This window comes from Entelurus aequoreus, linkage group LG11, assembly GCF_033978785.1.
Source record: "Entelurus aequoreus isolate RoL-2023_Sb linkage group LG11, RoL_Eaeq_v1.1, whole genome shotgun sequence".
Lineage (NCBI taxonomy): Eukaryota > Metazoa > Chordata > Actinopteri > Syngnathiformes > Syngnathidae > Entelurus > Entelurus aequoreus.
This window is the reverse complement of record NC_084741.1, coordinates 49,007,334-49,031,029: the sequence shown is the minus strand read 5'-3', so window position 1 is coordinate 49,031,029 and position 23,696 is coordinate 49,007,334. Positions and strand designations below refer to the sequence as shown.

The 23,696-nt window shown below is 37.7% G+C and overlaps 2 protein-coding genes across 6 annotated transcripts in view; both read right to left on the bottom strand.

The window, feature by feature from the left end:
- Positions 1-1,874, bottom strand: part of LOC133660193 (aromatic-L-amino-acid decarboxylase-like) — a 93,016-nt gene extending 91,142 nt beyond the window's left edge. The window contains exon 1 of the mRNA XM_062063463.1: positions 1,444-1,874. The gene's annotated coding sequence lies outside the window, so the exon portion shown is untranslated. The remainder of the gene's footprint in view (positions 1-1,443) is intronic.
- A 1,604-nt stretch (positions 1,875-3,478) lies between these two features.
- LOC133660192 (growth factor receptor-bound protein 10-like) overlaps positions 3,479-23,696 on the bottom strand; it is a 42,755-nt gene continuing 22,537 nt past the window's right edge. For 2 of the 5 annotated variants that reach the window (XM_062063462.1, XM_062063458.1), the window contains exons 4-13: positions 18,864-18,938; positions 16,693-16,830; positions 16,378-16,488; positions 16,039-16,137; positions 13,568-13,645; positions 13,287-13,403; positions 9,977-10,055; positions 9,820-9,907; positions 9,655-9,748; positions 3,479-7,246 (exon numbers count right to left, since the gene is read on the bottom strand). In XM_062063462.1, coding sequence (XP_061919446.1) covers positions 7,100-7,246; positions 9,655-9,748; positions 9,820-9,907; positions 9,977-10,055; positions 13,287-13,403; positions 13,568-13,645; positions 16,039-16,137; positions 16,378-16,488; positions 16,693-16,830; positions 18,864-18,938 — 1,026 coding nt within the window. In that variant the 3' untranslated portion in view covers positions 3,479-7,099. The remainder of the gene's footprint in view (positions 7,247-9,654; positions 9,749-9,819; positions 9,908-9,976; positions 10,056-13,286; positions 13,404-13,567; positions 13,646-16,038; positions 16,138-16,377; positions 16,489-16,692; positions 16,831-18,863; positions 18,939-23,696) is intronic. The other 3 variants (XM_062063459.1, XM_062063461.1, XM_062063460.1) reach the window with 3 other exon arrangements.

The following is a 23,696-nucleotide window of genomic DNA, read 5'->3' as shown; positions in this document are numbered from 1 at the left end:
CAACTGCGCACCAAATCTCTCGGCTGTCCTTTGGTAAACTGCTCCAGATAATATAAGCAGTCACCACAATCATTGGTTTTTGCCTCCACACAATGCTCAAATGCTTTTATGAAAGCCTGAAACTGCAATGGGTCACCTTCAAAAACCGGAATTTGTCTGTGTGGATGTAATTGGGAGGTTTGTGCTTGAACCAGGAGTGCCATCATTTCATTTTGACTTTGTAACAGTGTGGAATTCACCTGGTACTGTGTTATTGCCTTGAAATGATTGAGCTGCTTGAGGTAAATGTTGCCTTGATTGGTTTTCCACAGGATCCAAAGTTGATGAGCGAAGTGGTTTGTTTGGTTGAGGGTGTAAATGAACCTTGTTTGGGGCATTCTTGGCTGTGTGAAGCTCTGAAGGAGCAGCTTTAACAGACTGCTGAGGTTGTTGTTCAGGCACTTTCTTTAGTTTTGTCCCTTGCCTATAATAGGACTCCAATTCCATCAGATTTTTTGCTCCTGCCAGAAACACTGGCTTCATGGAGGACAGACAATTTAGCATTGTGGGCTGCTATTTGAGCATCCAACTCCATTTGCTCCTTTTTCCTCCTTATGGCCTCTGCTTGTTCCTCCTGTTCCCTCTTTAGAGCTGCTGCCTGCGCCTCCAATGCATGAATGTCTTTTAAAGCAATAGCACGGGCAATAAGTGCTGCCTTATCTGCCTCTGCTATTATGCGAGCAGAAGAAGTGGAAGAGCTTTTGCTTTTGTTTGAGGTTGTGGAATTATTGAGCTTTGATAAGACATTGGATTGAACATTTGAAATGCTGTCGTGGGGTTGTACACTTTCATTTTCAAAACCAACAGCAGAACCATCATTTTCAACCTCATCATCATCATCATCATTTTGAGAATACATCAACCTGTCAACAAAACCATCAAAATTCAACATTTTTGCTTTGTACCATATCTCATGTTTAGTACACTCATCATCTGGCAACAGAGACAACAAAGTTGTGTGCACTTTTCTAGTTTCATGATAAAAACCCATAAACCTGCTAAATTCCTCCTTTAGCTCATGTGAACGTGTTTCGTCATTTAACACGGCAGTGACGCCCTCTTTCAGCGTTGAGAGTCTTTGCAACCTTGACTTTCTTTCCCCCTGCAAACTTTCAATTTTGTGACCTAGAGCCTTGGGTGTCATTTTTACCACACGTTTTTTCCCTTCAACCCCTTGCCTAACATTGTCACGTTCAGCCACATTGTCCTCCTGTGGCTGTTTATGTTCGTCAGCGCACATTTGTGCTCCCGTCTCCTCCATTTGGAAAAGTCAAAAGTTTTTTAACCTGCGCGCAAGTCAAGTCAAATAGTCACCAATACATTGGATTGTTCAATATTTGTGGGCACACATTTTAACAATGGCCGTTTTGTTTTTGTTTATGTCGGCGCGCCGCTAAAACATACCACACAGGTGTAGGACGGGATCAACGCTGCTTGGCTCCCTGTAGCGACCCTGTAGCTCTCCAGTGGGACTCGCAGCTGTCGATGCAGAGCTTGATTGCAGAAGGTCTCCGCCGCTTCGCCGATCCGTTTCCTCCGCCGCCGGTTGCCAAACAAACAGCTGACAGCGGCCCGTGCGTTCCTCTTCCAAAACGAGCCTCGAAGCTTGTTGCTTCCCAATAAACAACTCGCGTTCCGATGAGGCAGTTTTTGACTAAATTGTAGCGGTAAAGTCCTATACTCTACTGCTACATGGTTGCCGAATATAAATGAAGCTAGTTCCGACGTGGGCAGCCGGCTAATAATCGATGTCCAGAATGATTTCCGTGTTTAACCAAAATATTTATTAACAGACAGTCATGTAAATTATACTCACTTTGTAACAAGAATGGAAAATAAACGTGAGCAAACAAATCATAGCCTGACACAGTCAAAAACTGTTGCGCCTCCACTCAGCAACACCTGAGCAGGATCCCAGCCCCTCGCTAAGTAGACTGGCACTTGGCCTTGAGCCAACCCCTTTAGTGACGTATGAGTTTGACGGACAGAAAAAATAAATGGCTCTAACAATATATATATATATATATATATATATATATATATACATACATACATACATACATACATACATATATACATATATACATATATACATATATACATATATACATATATACATACATACATACATACATACATACATACATACATACATACATACATACATACATACATATATATATATATATATATATATATATATATATATATATATATATATATATATATATATATATATATATATATTAGTGGTGCAACGGATCAACACTGATCCGTGATTCGTTTGGATCAGTATCTTCGGATCGGCACACACATGATCCGCGGTTTGCTTCATGAAGAAAAAAAAAAAGTTAGCGCACATTTAGTCCACACACAGCGTGGTCATGGCAAGCAGAGTAACAGAGGAGCTTGAACACCCTGCGCCATTTAAATCCCCTGTATGGGAGCATTTTGGCTTCCCTGTCAAATACAATGATGAAATTGTTATTATATATATATATATATATATATATATATATATACACAGTGTATATATAATAATAATAAAGAAGCCACATGTGATTGCAACCCAGCTCTCTGCACACACACACACACACACACACACACACACACACACACACACACACACACACACACACACACACACACACACACACACACACACACACACACACACACACACACACACACACACACACACACACACACACACGATAGTTTCTAAGTATGATTCTATAACTGACAATCAGAGTGCTTGGCAGCTAATTGCTATCAAATCACTGAGCATTTGTCTAATCCACAGGTGTCAAACTCAAGGCCCGGGGGCCAGTTCTGGCCCTCCACACCATTCTATGTGGCCCGCAAAAGCCTGGGAATTAAAAAAAATTTTTTTTTACTAAATGCATTCGTTCTTTCAATTTTGACAGAAAAAAATGCATATTTTAAAATTATCTGATCATGCCATTTATATTATTATATACCGTATTTTTCGGACTATAAGTCGCTCCGGAGTATAAGTCGCACCGGCCGAAAATGCATAATAAAGAAGGAAAAAAACATATAAGTCGCACTGCAGTATAAGTCGCATTTTTGGGGGGAAATTTATTTGATAAAACCCAACACCAAGAATAGACATTTGAAAGGTAATTTAAAATAAATAAATAAAGCATAGTGAACAACTGGCTGAATAAGTGTACGTTACATGACGCATAAATAACCAACTGAGAACGTGCCTGGTTTGTTAACGTAACATATTATGGTAAGAGTCATTCAAATAACTATAACATATAGAACATGCTATACGTTTACCAAACAATCTGTCACTCCTAATCGCTAAATCCGATGAAATCTTATACGTCTAGTCTCTTACGTGAATGAGCTAAATAATATTATTTGATATTTTACGGTAAGGTGTTAATAATTTCACACATAAGTCGCTCCTGAGTATAAGTTGCACCCCCGGCAAACTATGAAAAAAAAATGCTACTTATAGTCCGAAAAATACGGTACTATATTGCAAAACTATTTTGTGTGATAAAAACAAATAGTTAAATATCTGCTTGTCACCTTTATTTATGGTTTTAAACCAAGTTATACATAAAAAAATATATACTGTAATAATCAAATGCATATGCATTTCGATGAATCATGATTAATCGCAGGTTATTACCCGCATGCATAATGTAAATTCATTTTAAAAACGCGGCCCTCTGAAAGCAGCCATTACTGCGATGTGGCCCTCAATGAAAATGAGTTTGACACCCCTGGTCTAATCATTCTGAAGCCTCTCAGCTGCAGAATCTACGGTTATAAAAACGTTCTCCAAATAGTTTTGTGTGTCCGACCATTGAGCCACAAAAGCAACATCCTGGAATATGTCATGTTGGAAAAACACTCTTAACCACAGAATGGTGACTGTAGGCTATTTTACACTCACATCCACAAAGTGCTCGAAAAACATCCTTCCTGCTTTCCCCAACATACGGTCAGGCGTCAACACTAAGAACAAAAAATATACGACCTTTGATGTATCATGTTGTATGCTTGCATGTTCGAAATAAAAATAAACTCAAACTCAAAAAAGGAGGCCTCTTAGCATTAAAAGTTCTTTGTTTGTACATCTAAGAAAAATAAGCATATATTCAATGTATTAAATAAACAATATGTGATGTTCCACACTCAAATGACAAACATGAATCGCTGTGCTTTTTTTTTTGCTTTTTTTTTTTTTTTAAGAATGTCATTTCATGTAAGTTTTTCCCATTTTCAAGGCTTCATTAAAACAATAAAGATATGATATAATAATCAATAGATGCAATCTCACTGCAATAATCATGAGAATAACTCAGACTGGTCAATCATTTTGTGGTATTGACATAAAAATAACAGTACAGAACAGCGCTGACGAAAACAAAAATAATAAGATTTTCAAGTAGTCACATCCAGATAAATACAAACATTTTTGATGAAACAGTACTGATGAAAAACTCATTGCATTTTAGATAAATAATGGTGACCATACACAGTGTCAATGTAGTGTGGCTATACTGCATCGCATTTGCTCAATAAGACAACCTGCTGCTAAATCAAGAGGTGGCTGTTAAATTTGCATTCCAGGAGACACCTAAACAAATCAAAAACTGTTTATGTGACAAAAGAGGGGCTATTGCATTAAAATAAATGGGACGGTTAATGTTAAAGGTGAACACAAATTAGCAAAAATTGCAAAAAATATCAAACATTTTTTTATATCTACTTTCTAGAAGTGGAGACGTCCGTGTTGAAAAAACAAAACAAACAGAACCAAATTCCCCACCTTATCTAAAGGCCACTGAGGCTTCCTTCACTAATTAATAAAGACTTGGCAAAATAAACATAATTAAGATTAAGATTAAAGTACCAATGATTGTCACACACACACTAGATGTGGTGAAATGTGTCCTCTGCATTTGTCCCATCCCCTGGGAATCAATCCAAATATTTCCAAGTAATCCTGTTTAAACTCACATTTTCAGATACATCCGTCTGGTACTGAGACCTGTTCCTAATATTTTGACCATAACATTTACATAAATTAGGACTGTTGGCATGTCACATTTTAGTATATCATATTTCTACACTGGTAATGCCAGCTAAGATGAAGTGATCCACTTGGCATTTTATTCTCTGTTTCTTTGTGTACCATATTAATAGTAAACAATTGGGCATGGGACAACATTATTAGGGACACTTTTGAGTTGAAACCCCAGCATCCTAAATGACCTCCAAAGTGTAATTATGACTGAAAACGACCACAAAATAGATGTATCATGTTCATTTCGCAGGTTGTGTGTCCAATAGACAAAGGGGGTACACCAGGAATATTGAACTAAATTGTTTCAAGGGCCACATTTCCAGAAAGCTAAGGACTGGGGGGCCAGACTCTTCCCTTCACTACTTATTTTGTATATTCCAGAGACTGGAGACCCAACGTTGCCTACAGTTGACATTTGATTCTGGTGTATTTATTTTGTCAGAGTTAAAGGAGCATTCTGCTGTTTTTAAAGGACCTTCTGCAAAAAAAAAAAAGCTAGACAAATATCATCTACGACTGCATTTTTAACATCTGCTGCAAACATTTTTTTGAGTTGAATTTGCAGCCCAAGTGGGTGAAAAAAAAAAGACCTAAAATGGAACCTTGAGGAACATTACTTGTATATCTAAAGAGGTTGGACAAATAACATCTGATTGTATCTGAAGTAAACAAGCTGCAGCAACACCTTACTGACTGTAAATCACAATATGGGAAACCAAGTGTAACTGCCAAAGAGGAGAGGACTTCTAGGGGTGCCTTGAAGAACGCCTCAGTTATGCAAATCAAAAGTTTAAGGTTAAAAAATGAATGCAAGAATCTGCCAATGTGTTTACAGTGGTCCAAGTCCTTCTATACAACAGGAGCACTTTAGCTTTTTTAGGAATTTGCTGCAACAACGTTTGTCTCCCAAGTTTTGAACTGAACTCGGGCCAGATGAAACACCCTGGTGTACATTATTTGAGCTAAACATTAAAGTGTGTCAGGAAACGCAAACTAATTTATTTAGTTGTCTAACAGCACCTTGTTAAAGAGCGACGTGGACAAGACCATCCAGAATCCAGCAAGTTCTAAGGCATCTCTGATTGGTTTATCTCCTGACCAGCATTATATTATATATTATTACACCTGGCTTTCTGTATCATGTGATTCCCAGACATATTATCACTAGTTTGCCCACAACTGAAAAATAAATTTAATTTTATTTCTTACATCATTCTGAAAAACAGTATGGCAGTGTGAAGAACTGGAACTGGAAGAGTCAAACATAGTCAGCAAACCGGTGGCTCCGAAAGAAAACGCTTGAAGACAAAACATATTCTGTAATGTCTGCTGATAAAAAAATATTTGTTTCCCCCCCAAAGTGTTCAATAAACCACGTCCTCTCAAACCATTCGGGGACTTCTCCATACTTCAACAAAGGATTCACACGCGCCAGCGTTTTGAGTTTAGTTGTGTCTTTACACGCCTCAGACACTAGAGGGCGGTGGCGTACATCTCACAGTAAAAAGCAATCCATCGACAGAGAAGTCCAGCACCCCTTGGAAAGGCCACGCCCATTTGGATGAGTGCAAAACTAAGCGACAATCAACGCAGGAGAAGAAGTGGAGAGAAGTTCCAACAAGACTCCGGTTCTGAGACAGCAGAGTGGTCCGTGCCAGAATTCATCGTCTGCAAGATTAAAAACCTTGGAGGGTCAGTGAGTCCGAGCTTAATGACAACACAAATGGCCGTGTTCACTGCCATCCCCTGTCTTGACCGGCGTGTGCGTTGGTCTTCACAACATCCACAGCACCCCAAAAAGAATCCAATAAATCAGCAGTATCTGGCCGACTCTTCACAATATAAAAAAAAACCCAACAGCAATGAAACATGAGTCAATTCGTCAGCTTCTTAAAAAAAAAAATCGACCAATATTAACATTCGTTCTGTTCTGGGTCAGAGTCAGGTCAAGTGAAGGGGGCGGGGGGGCCAGGTGATCCGAAGGTGTCATAAGGCCACGACGGTGCATGGGTGTTTGAGTTTACAAGGCAGGACTCCTCTGTTGAGCTGATAGAACTCCACCAACTGGATCAGGTCGGTGAATTTGGTGGCACCGTCGTCAAGGCTGAAGAAGGCTTGGCCGTCCTCCTCAAACTGAGGGCGTTAAGAATGGAAGAGAAAAATATGTCAGTCTTTATCTTTGTTCCACTGTGCAAATCAGTAATGGTGCACGCGCATCATGTGACTAACAACTAGTTGCAATTCTCAGTAGATTCTTCAGAATGTACAGTTGAGGAATTTCTGAAAATGTAATGCAAGACAGCAGTCCAAGGTGTACGGGTTGGGATGTAATGTTAGCAACATTTCATATCAGTTATCATTATAACAGCGCTATTGTTGAATGTGATCAAAAAGTACTTATATACACACCGAAATATTTTGACCAGGTTATTTTTTATCAGATAAAATAGACAAACTATTAGAAAACCCACTATTTTACATGTTCTGTGTTTCTTATGCTTCATTATTAGTGTATTAGTCTGAGTATTTTAATGGTTTCATTAGATACGTTTTTATGGGTTTAAATATTGGTTTGTCCTGTAGCACTTTAAGATTTATCTAAATAAAAAGTGCGAAAGAAATACAATCTATTAATATTAGTTATTATATCTAGCGGGCGTTGTTGCATCCTACTTTATTCAGCGGTCCTTGAACACACCGTAAAACACCTGCATCTTAGATTCCTCTGAGTATAGAATGATCACTCTGTTCTAAGAGAGAACAGCTTTTAGGTTCAATGCTCAGACAGCAATGTGTTCATTTAAGTTTATCGTTTATTGAGGATCCCCATTAGCCGACACACAAATGCCAGCCTAGTCTGCCTGAGGTCCTTTTCAAAAGTTCAAAGTAAAATAATAATACACAGATCCAGTTACAAAACATACACAAATCCAATTACAAATAAAAGAAAGGAAAATATTTACATTGTGGTATGTCGTTTCTTAATGGTGGAAGACGTTAATGTTTCTTGTTTTCATGTTAACATTTAAGCTCGCGAGCTGGCACCAGTCAGTCAGTGAGTTACCAAAGTGCAGTTATCAATCACAGTTTTTCGATCATTTGAATTCAAAATGGTAATACAAACTATCGGGAGTTTTACAGTGGTTATCGTCAATAACGCTTATGCTTGCATCCCTAGCCAGGGGTGTCCAAAGTGCGGCCTGAGGGCCATTTAAAGCCCGCAGCAAAGTTTTTAATGGCCCACCGCACATTTTAAAAATACTATTACAAAAAAAACATGGGATAAAAGAGCAAATACAGATGACTTCCTGCTTCTCAAGAACGATACCAATAACCGATTAACTGATTTGAATCAATTATCTTTTCAATTTAGATTTCAGCGTAATTAGTGCACACCTTTCTCTGCCAGGCGTCTTCATAGGTTTTTAAAACACTGTCACAGCTAAACTGGTGTTTTAAATGGCTGATGAAGGGTGATTTTTTTTTCCTTGTTCGCACAAGATTTGGTGCAAATGGCATGCATATGTCTTACTCTAAAATAGTAAAGAAGTCCCAAACGATAGACGCAATGTTTTTGCTAAGCTGTCTGTCATGGAGCCACGCCCCTCTCAGTTGATGCCACGCCCCCACGTTAAATTTGGGCCAAAAGCCTGACTCTGGGAAAAAAAGAAAGATTTGAACCTGAAAAAAAAGTGAAACTGTAAAAAAAAGAGTTTTGACTCTGGGGGAAAAAAAAGTTCAAATATATAAAGGTAAAAAATGAAAATTAACAGCTAATTATTTTATTACCTGAAAAATTAGATTTTTCAGTTTCAGAGTTTATTTTTTCAGGTACAAAACTAATTAAAATTAACATTTTATTTAGTCATATGCAGACTGTAGATATAAATTGAAAACTACAATATTTTTAGTAATTTACATTTGACTTTGTCTTTATGATTATATACATAACTTTTTAAAATTGAATAATATATGCATCTACTTTAACAGCGATTTACAGATGAATATTATTTTGATTGAGACAAAAGGGTGATTATACACTTTTATATTTATTTATAAAACAATTGTTGTATTTTACAGAACTTTCCTGACTGAAACATCCCTAAATTCTGCAACAGTCAGAACTTGAACATAAATGTTCAAGTTTTGCTAAAAAAACAACCTAAATAACGTCAGTACGGTTCGATTTAGTTTGGTTTGGCATTTCCATGGTCAAGGGTCCTGACCTGTACCGCTATGCTTTTCAGCACGCTTGCGTTGGGTCACAGTAAGGAGATATGTTTGGCTTATGCAGAAACACTGTTGATTGGTCGACAGGGAATTGTCACATCCTGTTACAATGGACGGTAAGAAGGGAACATTGATCATGCCGACACACACCTTTGTGGAAAAATAAGCCTGATCGGTAATTAGCCGATGTGGAAAGCATTGCTTAAGTCACATCTTCTGTTTCCTGCTATCTTGCGTTGATAACAGTAAGGAGTTGACAAAAGCACCACTCAGCACTTGAGGGACAAAAATATTTCATTTAAAAAACTTACCGGTAGAATCTGGAAATGTTTCATTTTCTGGTGATGGCACAAAGTAAGCACAAAAGCCTTCGGGTTACTCTGACTGACTCGTAGCAGAAACAGACTGTTGGAAGAAAAGAGAAGGTCAAAAAGACACTCTGGAGTTTTCATTGTATTTGTGTTGTGTTCAATTACCCGTCTACTTGACCCTGTTGGTGGATAATGCGATGGGATTCTTCTCTGGTTATTCTGCCGTGGAACCACAGCTGGGCGAGGTGGATGACTGACAACAATATTAGAGGGGAAGAAATTATTTAGAAGATAAACTTGGTGAAAAATGTACTTTGTTCACCTTCATATTTACCAGAGTTTAGTGAGGAGTGATGCAGTGGACTGTGGGAGCCCAAGATGTTCATTCGATGATTCCTCTTCTAGGATAAAAATGTCACAAAAACCGACAATATTAGCTTATGATTTGATATGAGCAACCATTGCACAACTCAAAATAATAATAACACCTTGAACGTGATCATACAGCATATGACAGTGACCCTTATTTAAATCCCTTGATAAGTCAAATGTCAACAAACATTTACCAGCCACAAAATTAGGCACTGTTCCACAATCTATTGAGATTCAACACAATAAATTTTTGAACCGGCATCTTCTAACTTAGCTGAATAATTATTCATAAAAAAATCTGTCTTGGTTACCGTACGGTCAACCATTGCACGTTTGCTAATACACGTATGCCATGTGTACATAAATGTGTGTCTGTAGATAAGATATGTTTATACTAGGGTTGTTCCGATACAAATATTTTGGTACCGGTTCCAAAATGTATTTTGATACTTAAAATTAATAATAGTATATATTTAAAATTTTTTATAAATAAATAAATAGTCATATTTTGTTTTACTTTATTTTAAATATACTGTATTTGCTTTATTTTAAATAAAAATCTTATGATACATTAAAAAAAAAGTGTTCCTTATTGCAATAAAAGAAGAATTTTGGCATTAAATAAGATAGTGAACATACTAGACAACTTCTCTTTTAGTAGTAAGTAAGCAAACAAAGGCTCCTAAATTAGCTGCTGATGATGCAGTAACATATTGTGTCATTTCCCATTCTATTATTTTGTCTAAATTAAGGGGGACAAGTGGTAGAAAATAGATGGATGGATGGATCTGGTTGCTTCCTGTTGTAACATGTTCTGTTAAAATGTAATAGGCACTTTTTATTCTGTTTGGATACTTAAATTAGTTTTATGTGTAGTGATACTACACATTTTGGTATCAATCCAATACCAAGTCATACATTGGTCATATTTAAAGTCCTACTTTGTCGACATATTTCCTGAGTTTATAAACAATACAAAAATGACAAAATAATTTATGATATTAACATAATGGATGTAATCATTGTAGTACTATCGACTATGTATGGCTCTTGTACTTGGTATCGTTACAGTCGATGTCTGTGTAGATCCACCCCTGGCATTTGTTTACGTTCAGGAGTGTTAGCTTGCTGTTAGTGGTTAGCTTATTGTATCCTATTACGGTGTTTAGTGAAGCATGTTTAGCTACTCCTCATCCTCTTAAGAAATGTAGTTTATTTGTCGCCATGGAGGCGAGGATTAGTGAGGTAGAAGTAGATTAAAAAAACTGCCGATTGGGAATGAAGCTATGTTTGCACCGCTTGCAGAACGGCGCTTAAGTTTTTATATCTTTAACACTATCGTTAGTTTTTTAGGCCAAAATATGTTTATTCTACCTTTCCTGTCTCCACACCGTGTCTGCTTGTAATGGTCTGTGCGAATGCTTTGACTTACATGTGCTTTGCTCGTATTACAAGCAACATGAGGACGGCGTGCCGTCTTGTCCGTAAACAAATTTAATAAAAAGTACAGTATTTTTCAGAGGCAGCATAGTACCTATTTCAATTCATTAGTGCCACAGTACTTTTTTAGTAAAGGTATACCATACAACTCTAGTATATACAGTATGTGTGTGTATGTATGTGTATATAAACAGTACATAGTACAGTATTCCTTTCCGCACAACTATTCACTAACCAAAATTATATATGCATATATATATTTGCCTAATTTTGCAAACTTTTTGTTTGGGGAATATATTCAGTCACCTTTCGTAAAAGATTAAGACCTATTACACAAAAATACATCTAATTGTCTTTTCTTTTGTGAAAATGTTTGGTTACCAACTTGATTGCATGCAAATAATTTTTACTTTTTTGTTGGTACTTTAATTTTTCTGTAAACAATTGTACTCTTATGGATATTGTATAATAACTTTGTATGTAATGAATGCAGATCTGTTGTTTAATATTGTTCAATATTCCATGATGCTTTTCAGCCCTTCTCAAATAGTGGGGCGGGCCCCCCTGGGAGGGCGTGGTGTGATGCCAGGGGGGGCACGTATGACCTTGGCGAACAAGCTTTTTTTGCCGAACCAGAATATGATGAAGCATATGTAGCACTTGGCTTCACTGTAACCACGGTGGAAGGTGAAGAAAGACCTGCGTGTTGTTTCCTTTAATGTTAATAAACCTAAAATGTTATGCAGAGGTATAGTTACAACAATTTTATAGACAAATTATAGTCACAGTGGGGAATGGAAGTAAAATGTATTAAAAAAATGTATCCAGCAGATGGCAGAAGACGATTATAAAAAACTAACAGTATCTGTGCAACTTTGATGCAGGTAGTGAGTGTGCCTTACACTTATTGCCTTACATCCATCCATCCATTTTCTACCGCTTGTCCCTTTCGGGGTTGCAGGGGATTCTGGAGCCTATTTCAGCTACATTCGGGCGGAAGGCGGGTTTATCCATCAATAATAGCAAAACTACATAACAATCATTCTGGCAATTATCATGTATCACTTTTTTTTTTTTACTTTTCCTCTTTCATATCTCTTTAATTGTTCTTTTGTCAGTATACATCCAACTTTGTATTTAGTGGCACAATTCAACTTTCTCTTGTCCGCTATTGTTCCTTGTCTTACGTTCTATGGATTGTTTTAGAATCTTTAGATTGAATATTCCTAACTTAGGTACAGATGCACATTAAAATAATGTTTAAAACAAGTCTATTTGGCGGTGTATCAGTCTGCGGAATCCAGTGCCCAAACAAAGATTCCCAAAACTCAATCCGCGCTTTTTTTATTGACTACGACTGCAACATAATCCACCATGGCGCCAAAAAAGGGCAAGAGCTTTGATTTTTTATTTTTTTTATTTTATTTTTTTTAAAAAGGTGGCGTCTGCCTGGCTCTCCCTTTTTCTCCTTCCTATCTTCTCATTGTCATTTTCGCCATCAAGATAAAAGTGATGTGAAATTTTCATTAATACATTTCATTTGTCATTGAAACTTATTTTATATTAATTCTGCATGCTGAACTTTAATTATTATTTATAAAATGTGTCAATATTTTTGTATTAATTTGATTTACTTTATTTTTATTACTAGAAGAATTGCTTTAGGTTTTATACACATTAGTTTTCATCCAACCTTTTGGAATGGATTACTAACAAAAACCGAGGTACCACTGTATTTTATAGTTCAATTTAATAATTGTTAAACCGATAAGTCAGTCCACACTAATTTAGTTATTTTAAAAATTAATGATGAAACTCACCCTCCACGCATGTCCCTCCTCCATGGCGGCGCTCTGAGCTTCCACAGGGTTGTCGATTACCCGGCCTATTGTTCCCGAAAAATCCATTGCCACGAGGGAGTTCTCAGACACACTTCGCTATTAAGGGAGGGGGTAGACGTTAGAATCAAAATAAGGAGTGTCCCGGTGCGAACATGCTAAACAGACTTGTCAGCATTTCAAAGTAATGGTATTAAGTCTTAAGAGTTTATAGATGTCAGACTTAGAAAGCTTTAGCTGTTCCTGTAATGAGAGAAACATACCACGGGTGCTGAGAAGTGTGAAAGCAGGGTTTTTCTTTGCTGGGGAATCTTGTAATTTTGGTACAATATAATCCCGTACTGTGAAGAAAAGAAAACATAAGTCCTACTCGATGAGTGCATGGCAAAGAGGAACAATATGCAGACATCTTTTTTTAAAGCCCAAATTCATGGAACACAACAGAGTTTTCTGTTACAGTGTTCTTATGTCACTACAGAAATCGTATCATTGTGAGCAACATTTCGGATAAAATAGGAGGGGTAGAAAAATCAGCACATATATCTTTTACAGATCTTTCTCTCCAATGTCCTTCAAATTGTTGTCAAGTTTATGCTGATTAATCCATCATTATTATGAATCCAATTAAAAATTTGGACGCAATTAACCCATCTGCTTTGTAAAATGACTCAAAATCTCAGAACATTAATGTGGATAAATGAAAATAATGTTAAAGACGATGAATAAACATGGTAGGTGCTTATATATTTCCTTCTTTCTTGAATGTTTTTTCTTGTGCAAATAAAACATGATTAATATACTGTAGATTACAAATGAATACAATTGTGATTCATCGAATGTAATGTACAGCAACCATGTGATTAATTGGATTACAATTTGTAATGGTTTTACAGCCCTAGTAAATTAACACATTTACTTGTGGTTAAGGCTTTGTTTCAATGCATGGGGTAATACATTGGTTTTTCATTTCAACACATATTAACGTATCGGTAAATGTGGCAATCCTGTACATAGATATGACATATTTTTATGTTTGAGTACCATTTTTAATTACGGTCTTAAGCAAATACAGCTGTTTTGAGATAAGCGCTGTCTCTCAACAAATTGTTATGCTTGAAGTTGTAAGCAAAAATTCCCCAACAATAGCTGGTGAAGCCAATGACACAGAGAACCACTTAAGATCTGACCAAAACATCTGGTCTTACTCGCTAGCATTAGTTCATAGCTAGAGATTGACATAACTTTGTTTTCCAACCATGCGAAGGAAGAAAGGGAGTATGAAGGACAGTGCTGAAATGAAGAAATGGATTATTTCATTAAATTAAAGAAATAAATCATCAAAGACATGTCAGCGTGTCGCTAACTTGGCAAAGCAATTCGAGCGTATCACTGCTAGTCTGCACCACACTGAAACAGAATGAGTCAAATGCCAACAAAGAATGTTAAAAAATATCTAAATGGTGGACATTTATCCATGAAAATATGAACAAGCTACTGATGGTTTGACAGCGAAGCAGCTAGAAGGAGATACAGTGCAGTAGAAGTCATGTTTGATAAATGCTGTACATTATTATTACATTACTTCATAAAACTACTGTAGTTATTAGTACATTATATTGTATTGTTTTATATACAATATTCCTTGTCTAATAGTTTATTTTTTAAAGGCATGTTACATGTTAAAATTGTGCTGTTTCAGGGGATGAGTGGGCAAGCAACAATTAAATTAATTGTAATTAATTTAAAAGGGAGACAAAGTGTTTTGATTAAAGATCTACGCCACCGAACCAATTAAGCTTGTAAATTGAGCTACAACTGTAATTTGTTTGGTAACTCAAACAACCTTATTTTTTGGATTATAAATCGCAGTTTTTTCCATAGTTTGGCTGTGGGTGCGACGTATACTCTGGAGCGATTTATGTGTGAAATTATTAACACATTACCGTAAAATATAAAATAATAGTATTTATCTCATTCGCGTAAGAGACGAAGCAAATGGCAGCAATCGTCACACACACGTCAACCAATAAGAATTCGGCGGGGGAGGGTCATGGCAGAAGTGCATTGTGGGTCATGGGATGCTAACTGCTATATGCTGTATGCTACTGCCGCAGCTATTAAAATGGATCACATCAACATTGGCGGTAACTTATAAAAACTGAGAAGGACTGAACAAAAATGGCACTGAAAAGGAAATCATATACTGCAGATTACAAGCTGGACGTAGTGAAATATGCAGCAGAGAACGGCGATCGAGCAGCAGAAAGAAAGGACATACCAGAGGCGACACCGGGGAGGAAGATTTCATCGGATTTAGCGATCGGGAGTGACAGATTGTTTGGTAAACGTACAGCATTTTCTGTATGTTATAGTTATTTGAATGACTCTTGCCATGATGTGTTGCGTTAACATACCAGGCACATTCCAGGCGTACACTTATTCAGCCTGTTGTTCACTATTCTTTTTTTTAAATTGCCTTTCAAATGTCTATTCTTGGTGTTGGATTTTATCAAATACATTTCCCAAAAAAATGCGACTTATACTCCAGTGCGACGTATATATGTTTTTTTCCTTCTTTATTGTGCATTTTAGGCCAGTGCGACATATACTCCGGAGCGATTTATAGTCCGAAAAATACGGTAGATATAAATAATTGTTCTGTCTTCATGGTTTGGTCTTTGTTCTCCAACCAACTGAGTCTTACAGGAAAAATATATCAATGTAATGTTTGTACCTTAAACAATCTAAACGCGGTCATCCAACATGTCCTGCCTTGTTCATCTTCAGCGCACAGAATTCTTAAATCCTTTAACTCCCCTCTGCATTTGTTGGGCTGCGGAGCAACATAAACAGAGTTAACACAGAATTTCATTCTTTGAAAAAATAACATCTCAATGTGTGATGTAGTAGAAAGGTAATTAAAATAATTTTGAAATAAGGGTCATCCGCTGCAGTATCTAATAAATGTATGCATGGCAAAGGCCTCTCGTGAGAGCAGGAGTTCAACTAAAGGTTATCTTTCCCGCTGCTTATGATATTTCACTCGAGCTTCACTCTGTTATCTGACACTCACCTTGATACAGAACTCGTAGTCTTTGGGTGCACCGTGCTGCTTTTTGCCTGTGATGACAGTGAAGATGTTACTGTCTTCAAGGTCTGCTAGGAAATGGAGATGTCTGGGCTCCTGGAGACACAAATAATTAATTTGTCAGATGATGACAGTGACTGAAATCGCCTGAAGTTACACACAAAAGACAGCAGAAGCAGAAATATGCTTAGCATTGCTATTATGCGAAAATATGATCTACTCTGCCATTCTTCAGTGACATTGATGTGTTATTATAGCACAATTACAGAGTAAAATACAACAAACTTAATTCTGAGTTACCTTTGAGGTTCCTTTTGTAGAACAGTAGAGTCCTGAGCGCCGCAGGAACATGTAAACTTTCTTCCACGACTTTCGGCCCACCTCCTTCACATACAGATAACCCTGGATTTCAGGACAACTACTGGTTGCTAGGAAGTTCTGAAGAGAGGAAATAGAGGTTAAAGCAGGACATTGGTGCACATAGAACACAGATATTTAACTAAATTGTTTTGGGGGCCACATTTTCAGAAAGCTAAGGACCATGGGGCTGGACTTCTCCCTTCAATATTAGTCTTATTTTGTATATTCCGGAGAACCAACGGACCTATACAGTGGAAATCTGATTTTGGTCTATTTATTTTGTCAGAGTTACAGGAGTACTTTGCTGTTTTTAAGAATATTCTGTAAAAATGTAAGTCTCACACACATTTTTTGGACTGAACTCACGGGTCGCCAGTTGAATAGCACAAGTGATGAAAAAGAGAGGACCTAAAATGGAAAGTTGTGGAAAACCACTTGTAAAAGTAAAAAAGTTGAACAAGGACTACTGACTGCATCTGGATGAAACAAGAAACGGTAACACCTTAGTTACATAAATCACATTATGAGGAAAATGTTTAACTGGCAAAAAGGAGAGGACTTAAATCTGTGCCTTGAGGAACGCCCCAGTTATGTAAATCACAAGTTTGGACGCCGGTGTTCTATGTTTGCTAGCAATGGTAAATGTCAATGCAAGAATCTGTCAATGTATTTACACAGGAACACGATAGTCTTTATAGGAATTTGCTGCAAAAATGTTTGTCCCCCAAGTTTTTAACTCAACTCGGGCCAGATTTGGACCCCGGGCCGTCAGTTGAATAGCCCTGATATACAAATGTATTCACTCTCTGATGTCCTCTAAAGCATCTTGGTCCCTGGGGTACAGCTTTGCCAACATCTGACACCTCCAAGCTCTCTGTCAGCACTGACCGAATCAATAAATGGTGTCAGACAGAATTCATGTATATTTTAAAAATATAAACTTTACAAAAATACCCCTACTGGGAATTTTTCAGCTTCAAATGTCTTGTAGTTGTCAGAAGTATTCTGTCTCCATGTTTCCAAAAGGGGAAAAAATGACACTGTGGATGTTATTAGAGCTGATTTGGATTCAATGACATGTTGCTGGAAGGCAAACTGTTCCAGAAGACTCTTTAATGTTTAAAGCAAAATGTCTGCCAGTATTTTGGAAAATACCTACAGTCCACCTCAAAAGTTTCAAAGGGGCACCTTCACATGCAAAGTTCATAAATAAGATGTGTTATTGCCGCTATGTGTTGACATGCAGCCTGTGTATCATGGCAAATATTACAAACACCTGCTTGAGCGAGGAAATGTCCACTTTGGATGAGGCTACCACTGCAACGGTGCTGTGTTTCGGAAAAGTCAAGGCAGTGAGAATTCCTGACACAACTCTGGCTCACCACACGGACTTGTCTTTTATGGCGCAGTCTTCATGAAGCATAACAGAGCGGAACGTCAATATGATTAGTAGGGGACTTAAAAGCTTTCTGTGAGTGGCGTGGCTGAACGGATGGTTTCCACTTGTGGTTCGTACTCTGACAGCTCCATTTCACGGTAAAGGAAAGAGCAGGACTACCTCATCCCATTACGACTAAAGCTTTCCAAATTCACAAAGGAATGTTGTTTTTTTGTCCGTTCCATATATTTTGAATACCGGAACATGGTGTTGTGCCAGGCATACACTGTAAGCATTGGAGCCACAAGCCAGTTTGCACAGTGCAAACACACGCTAGGCTGGTATGGTGTGTAGGGACTATTTCTGACTGCTTAATTCCATCTGTCACACATGTGCGGCCCGTGTTGCGTGTGCCGAGACAGTCATGTGTCAACAGGGGATCAATGGTAGTTATTACAGCAGGCATTGACGAGACACACTGTCTCTAGGTCAGGGGCGAGGTATGTCAGCTTGATTGTGCAGTGTGTGTTTTTGACTTGCAGGTAGACTGTAATGAATGAGTGTGTACATAATGCGTGTGTGTGTGTGCGGGAAGAGAAGTAGAGGCTGACAGACAGCATATTTGGTACAGTGTGTGTGTGGGGGGGTGGGGATGTGTGTGTGTGTGTGTGTGTGTGTGTGTGTGTGTGTGTGTGTGTGTGTGTGTGTGTGTGTGTGTGTTTGCAATATGCACCTGCAGGAGCTGCGATGGTGGGATCGGACGACTGGTTTCCTGGCACCATGCAACCATGTGCTCAGGGAAAAATGTCTGGTAGAAGGAAATAAAAAAGATGGTGAGTGACTAAAAGAAAAAAAGAGAGAAGACTAGCCACACTCTCAAAATTAGACATATATATAGCTCTCTGATTAGTGATCAGGAGCAGGTGAGCGTCCTGACCACTAACCAGAGGCAGGTGCAAGCATTTGGTGTCCATGGCAAAGAAGGGAGCATAAGAACGGAACTGAACACTAAACTGAAGAGATATGACCAAACTAAACATCACAAACATGACCTAGACAAGGGGCCATGACAAACACTAGTACAAAGTGATATAAAGTAGATATTTATTAACCTGCCGCAATAAAATGTGTTTCGCTCATAGACAATACTTATTATCAGTTGTATTTTAAATAGGGCATACTAATGCCCGTAGTAGTTTAATTAGAGTAAAAGGCAATTTAGAGGTCATCCATCCATCAATCCATCCATTTTCTATCGCTTGTCCCTCTCTGCACTCGGGCGGAGGGCAGGGTACACCCTGGACAAGTTGCCACCTAATCGCAGGGCCAAAACAGATAGACAGACAAGAGTCACAATAACATTCACACACTATGGCCAATATATTGGTGCCAAACAGTCTATCCCCAGGTGCATGTCTTTGGTGGTGGGAGGAAGCCGGAGTACACGGAGAGATCGCACGCATGAAACCAGGACCTTCTCAATGTGAGGCACGAGCGCTAACCATTGCGCCACTGTGCTGCCCTTAAATCTGCCTTTTTTGTCATTACATTCACCCATTTATATTTAGAGCCAATATTAATAATAATATGAATAATAATGTGTTACACAAATAATAATTTGTGATTATGGCCATCATGTCTATTCTATTAACTTGTTTTATCATTTTCATTGTCAATTTTATCCTTCAAGATTTTACTTACTCTAGTGTATTGAGCTTTTATTCTCTGTAATTATGGATTCAAGCACACGATTACTTCATCCTGACACTGTAAACTATTCAAGAGGTTCCTGCTATGTGAAGAACTTTGGGCTGTATTGGATTAGGGCAAGAATCAGCAACCCAAAATTTTGAAAGAGCCATTTTGGACCAAAAATACACAAAAAAAAAATCTGTTTGGAGCCGCAAAAAATTAAACGCCTTATGTAAGTCTTATAATGAATGCAACATGTAAGTGTATATATTAGTTACATTAAAATACTATCAAAATGACTGTGTTGCAGTCTGACGCAAATCTTCGTTGACAGAAATGTTATATTCATTCTACACATTTTTACAACATTAGTAAAACGGAGGCTTCTCAGAGGGTGAGATAACTCCTGGAAATTACTGGCTTAGAATGGCCAAAGCTGGGTAACGTTTGCTGTGGTCTCTAACAAAATTGTACACAAACAACTATCAGAAATTCAACCAATATTACATCCAGATAATGTGTCATAAGACATGAAAATATAAATTAAATACACAAAGGACATAAGTAAAGGAGATTAAATTAGCTAAAAAATACTTACAAACAAGGCATAATGATGCAATATGTACAAACAGCTGGCCTAAATAGCATGTTAGCATCGATTAGCTTGCAGTCATGCACTGACCAATTATGCCTGATTAGCAGAGGTGGGACCAAGTCATTGCTTTGCAAGTCACAAGTAAGTCTCAAGTCTTTGCCCTCAAGTCTCGAGTCAAGTCCAGAGTCAAGACAGGCAAGTCCCGAGTCAAGTCCAAAGTCAAGACTGGAAAGTCTCAAGTCAAGTCACAAGTCCTGCATTTTGAGTTTTGAGTCCTTTCAAGTCCTTTTGACCACAGACTAATATTTTTACACAGATTGTGTATGCTTTTAAACCGCTGTATTTATTTATTAAAACAAGTGCATTTGAAATAGCAGGAAAGAAAATAGTACTGACATTGCAATTCATAATAGCACTATTAACCAGTCATTTTAATAGTTTAAACAATTTTAAACATTTAACTCATTCCTTTACAGAATAAACACATTTGCAAAAACAAGTGCAACTGTACTTATTTGTACAAAAGTGTTAACATTGTATTTCCATGGCATATTGCATTGTAACTAGTTCCACAGCAGTTTCTATTCTGTTCTTACCTTATCTCATTGATCTCATCTCATACTGTATGTGTGTTGATGTGTGCGTACACTTGAAAAACATAACAAATACATGAACATAACAATGAACAGAGTTGTACTTTTTAGATGTCAGGGCCCTATGCAATATGTACACATATTCTTAATATAGTATATATTTTAACTGACCTTTATTTGACTATGTTTGTCTTTTTGTAGGTGGCTAAAATACGCGGTGCTGCTGACCACCGTCTAACGTTACGTTACTGTGTGTGATACATTGACTAATGTAACGTTAAGTGTAGGTACCTCATGCAACCCTGCTTAAAAAAATCACTTGACAAAAAGTATGAATAAGGTAGCAAACTGCAGTGGACGCAACATATTGCCATGTTTGAAATGACGTTACAACCATAAACATCTTATAAGTAGACGCAATATTGGTTGCTGTGACGCGAGCAATTTGCATCTTGAAGTGGTGATGAGGAGCCGGCGAGCAGCCTAAACTGATAGTTGACAGGTAGAAAACAAAGATGCCAGGCTGGTGTTCAGCGTTTTCCTGCTCAAATGAGCGGACTGTTGAAAATAGGAATCGGGGGATTACTTTTCACAAGTAAGATTTAACATTAATGTACTATTGGTTGTATTTTATGAAAATAATATTACCACAGAGTTGAGAAGGAGCAAAGATCTTCAATATTTGTTTGTGAAAATCACAAATACATCTTCTGGGGGAGGATGACGCCCCTACAGGGGTTTGGTTTACAAACTTTCTGCCCCACCTAAAACAAAATTCACCAGCCGCCATTGATTATAATGCATTCTCATTTTAGGCAAAATATAAGACAATACTTTCTTAACAGTATAATTGTAACCAGGAATAAGTCTTCAAGTAACAATATTCAAATACTAATATTGTTGGGTAAAACAGAATTTGGTTTTATTCTGAATCCAGTGAAACAGATTGGTGGTTTTAGCTGATATAAAGACTTTCAGGTGTTTATATATGTTTAAGTATTTGGCAGACGCTTTTATCCAAAGCGACATATATAAAAAATACGAATATAACAATCACTGTAAACATGATCATTTAAGGGAAGAATGTAATACAAAATATCAATACAAAGTGTCACGACAGAATAAACTCTCTGCTGCTGCAGCAACAGAGATACGGTCTATAAGATATATAGATATCTAATGTATTCATACATTGTTTATGTAGCATGTATATATAACCTAATCATATTGTTTCTTCAATTTAAAAATATCTGACCGTTTTTTTCCCCCTTCTCTGGGATTATATTCCCAGTTTTAATCTCGGACATCTGGTCATTTATAGCGTATAATAATATTCTATTTCTGTTAGGCAAACTATGAATAATAAAACATGTGTCCGTTATCATAGCTACACGTATGACAAATAAGCCCGTGAGAATGAGTGGTATTCAGTGAGGTAAAATGAATTAAATGCGTTGACAGTTCATTGCTCCTGCCAAATGAATTGCACTGAGTGGAGCGGATCCCCACTCCAAGATGGCGGCCCCGCGTCTCGTCTGCGCCAGTAGGCAGTAGCGCTCGATGCTGTGTCTACTTATAAGATGTCTATGGTTATGACGTTAGCAGTGAGTTTACAGCCTCACTGATTTAACTACACAGCAAATAAAAGTCATGTTACTTAGCCAATAAACGTTATCTTACATTCAAAACTTAACCTTCTTTGTGCAACTTCAAATGTCGAACGAAGTTGGAAGTTGTTGCGTCTCCGTCTGTAATATTCGAACTGCGTGATTTGCATACGGCAATTCTTTGACCAAGTCGTAGTTTTTATACCCGAACGAAACCAACTTTGGTATAAATCTTTCTCACTGGCGCGTTGTTTGACAACTCGTTCATTGGTTGTCCTGCAATTTCATTGGATCAATGCTGTGTGATGAAAACAACGTAGATCTAATTTGATTGGCTGTTGTACTGAGAGCACACACGCTGACACGCAGCACACACGCTGATAGACAGACACGTACAAAATGAAAGCTACAGAGCGCTCCCAAATAACTTTTTAAGCTTTAGGTTTTGGGGAAAGTAGCAAGTCATGTCAAGTCAAAAGGCTCAAGTCCAAGTGAAGTCACAAGTCATTGATGTTAAAGTCTAAGTCGAGTTGCAAGTCTCTTTACATTTTGTCAAGTCGAGTCTAAAGTCATCAAATTCGTGACTCGAGTCCACACCTCTGCTGATTAGCACTCCAAAAAGGCAATAACATCAACAAAGCTCATGTTTGTGCCACACGTTTGGTGGACAAAATGAGACAACGAAAGATTGGCATAAAACACGTCTTTCTGTGGCACCGTCGGAGAAAGTTATACATGTAAAAACAAACTGTTGCGTCACAGTCCGCACAACTATGGTAAGTTCAAGGACCGCCAAAATTAGTGGGACAAAACATCCATCCATCCATCCATTTTTCTACCGCTTATTCCCTTCAGGGTCGCGGGGGGCGCTGGAGCCTATCTCAGCTACAATCGGGCGGAAGGCGGGGTACACCCTGGACAAGTCGCCACCTCATCGCAGAACAGCGCTCTCCAAATACTCTCATCAGTAGGGGTGTGGGAAAAAATCAATTCGAATTCGAATCGCGATTCTCACGTTGTGCGATTCAGAATCGATTCTCATTTAAAAAAAATCTATTTTTAATTTTTTAATTAAAAAA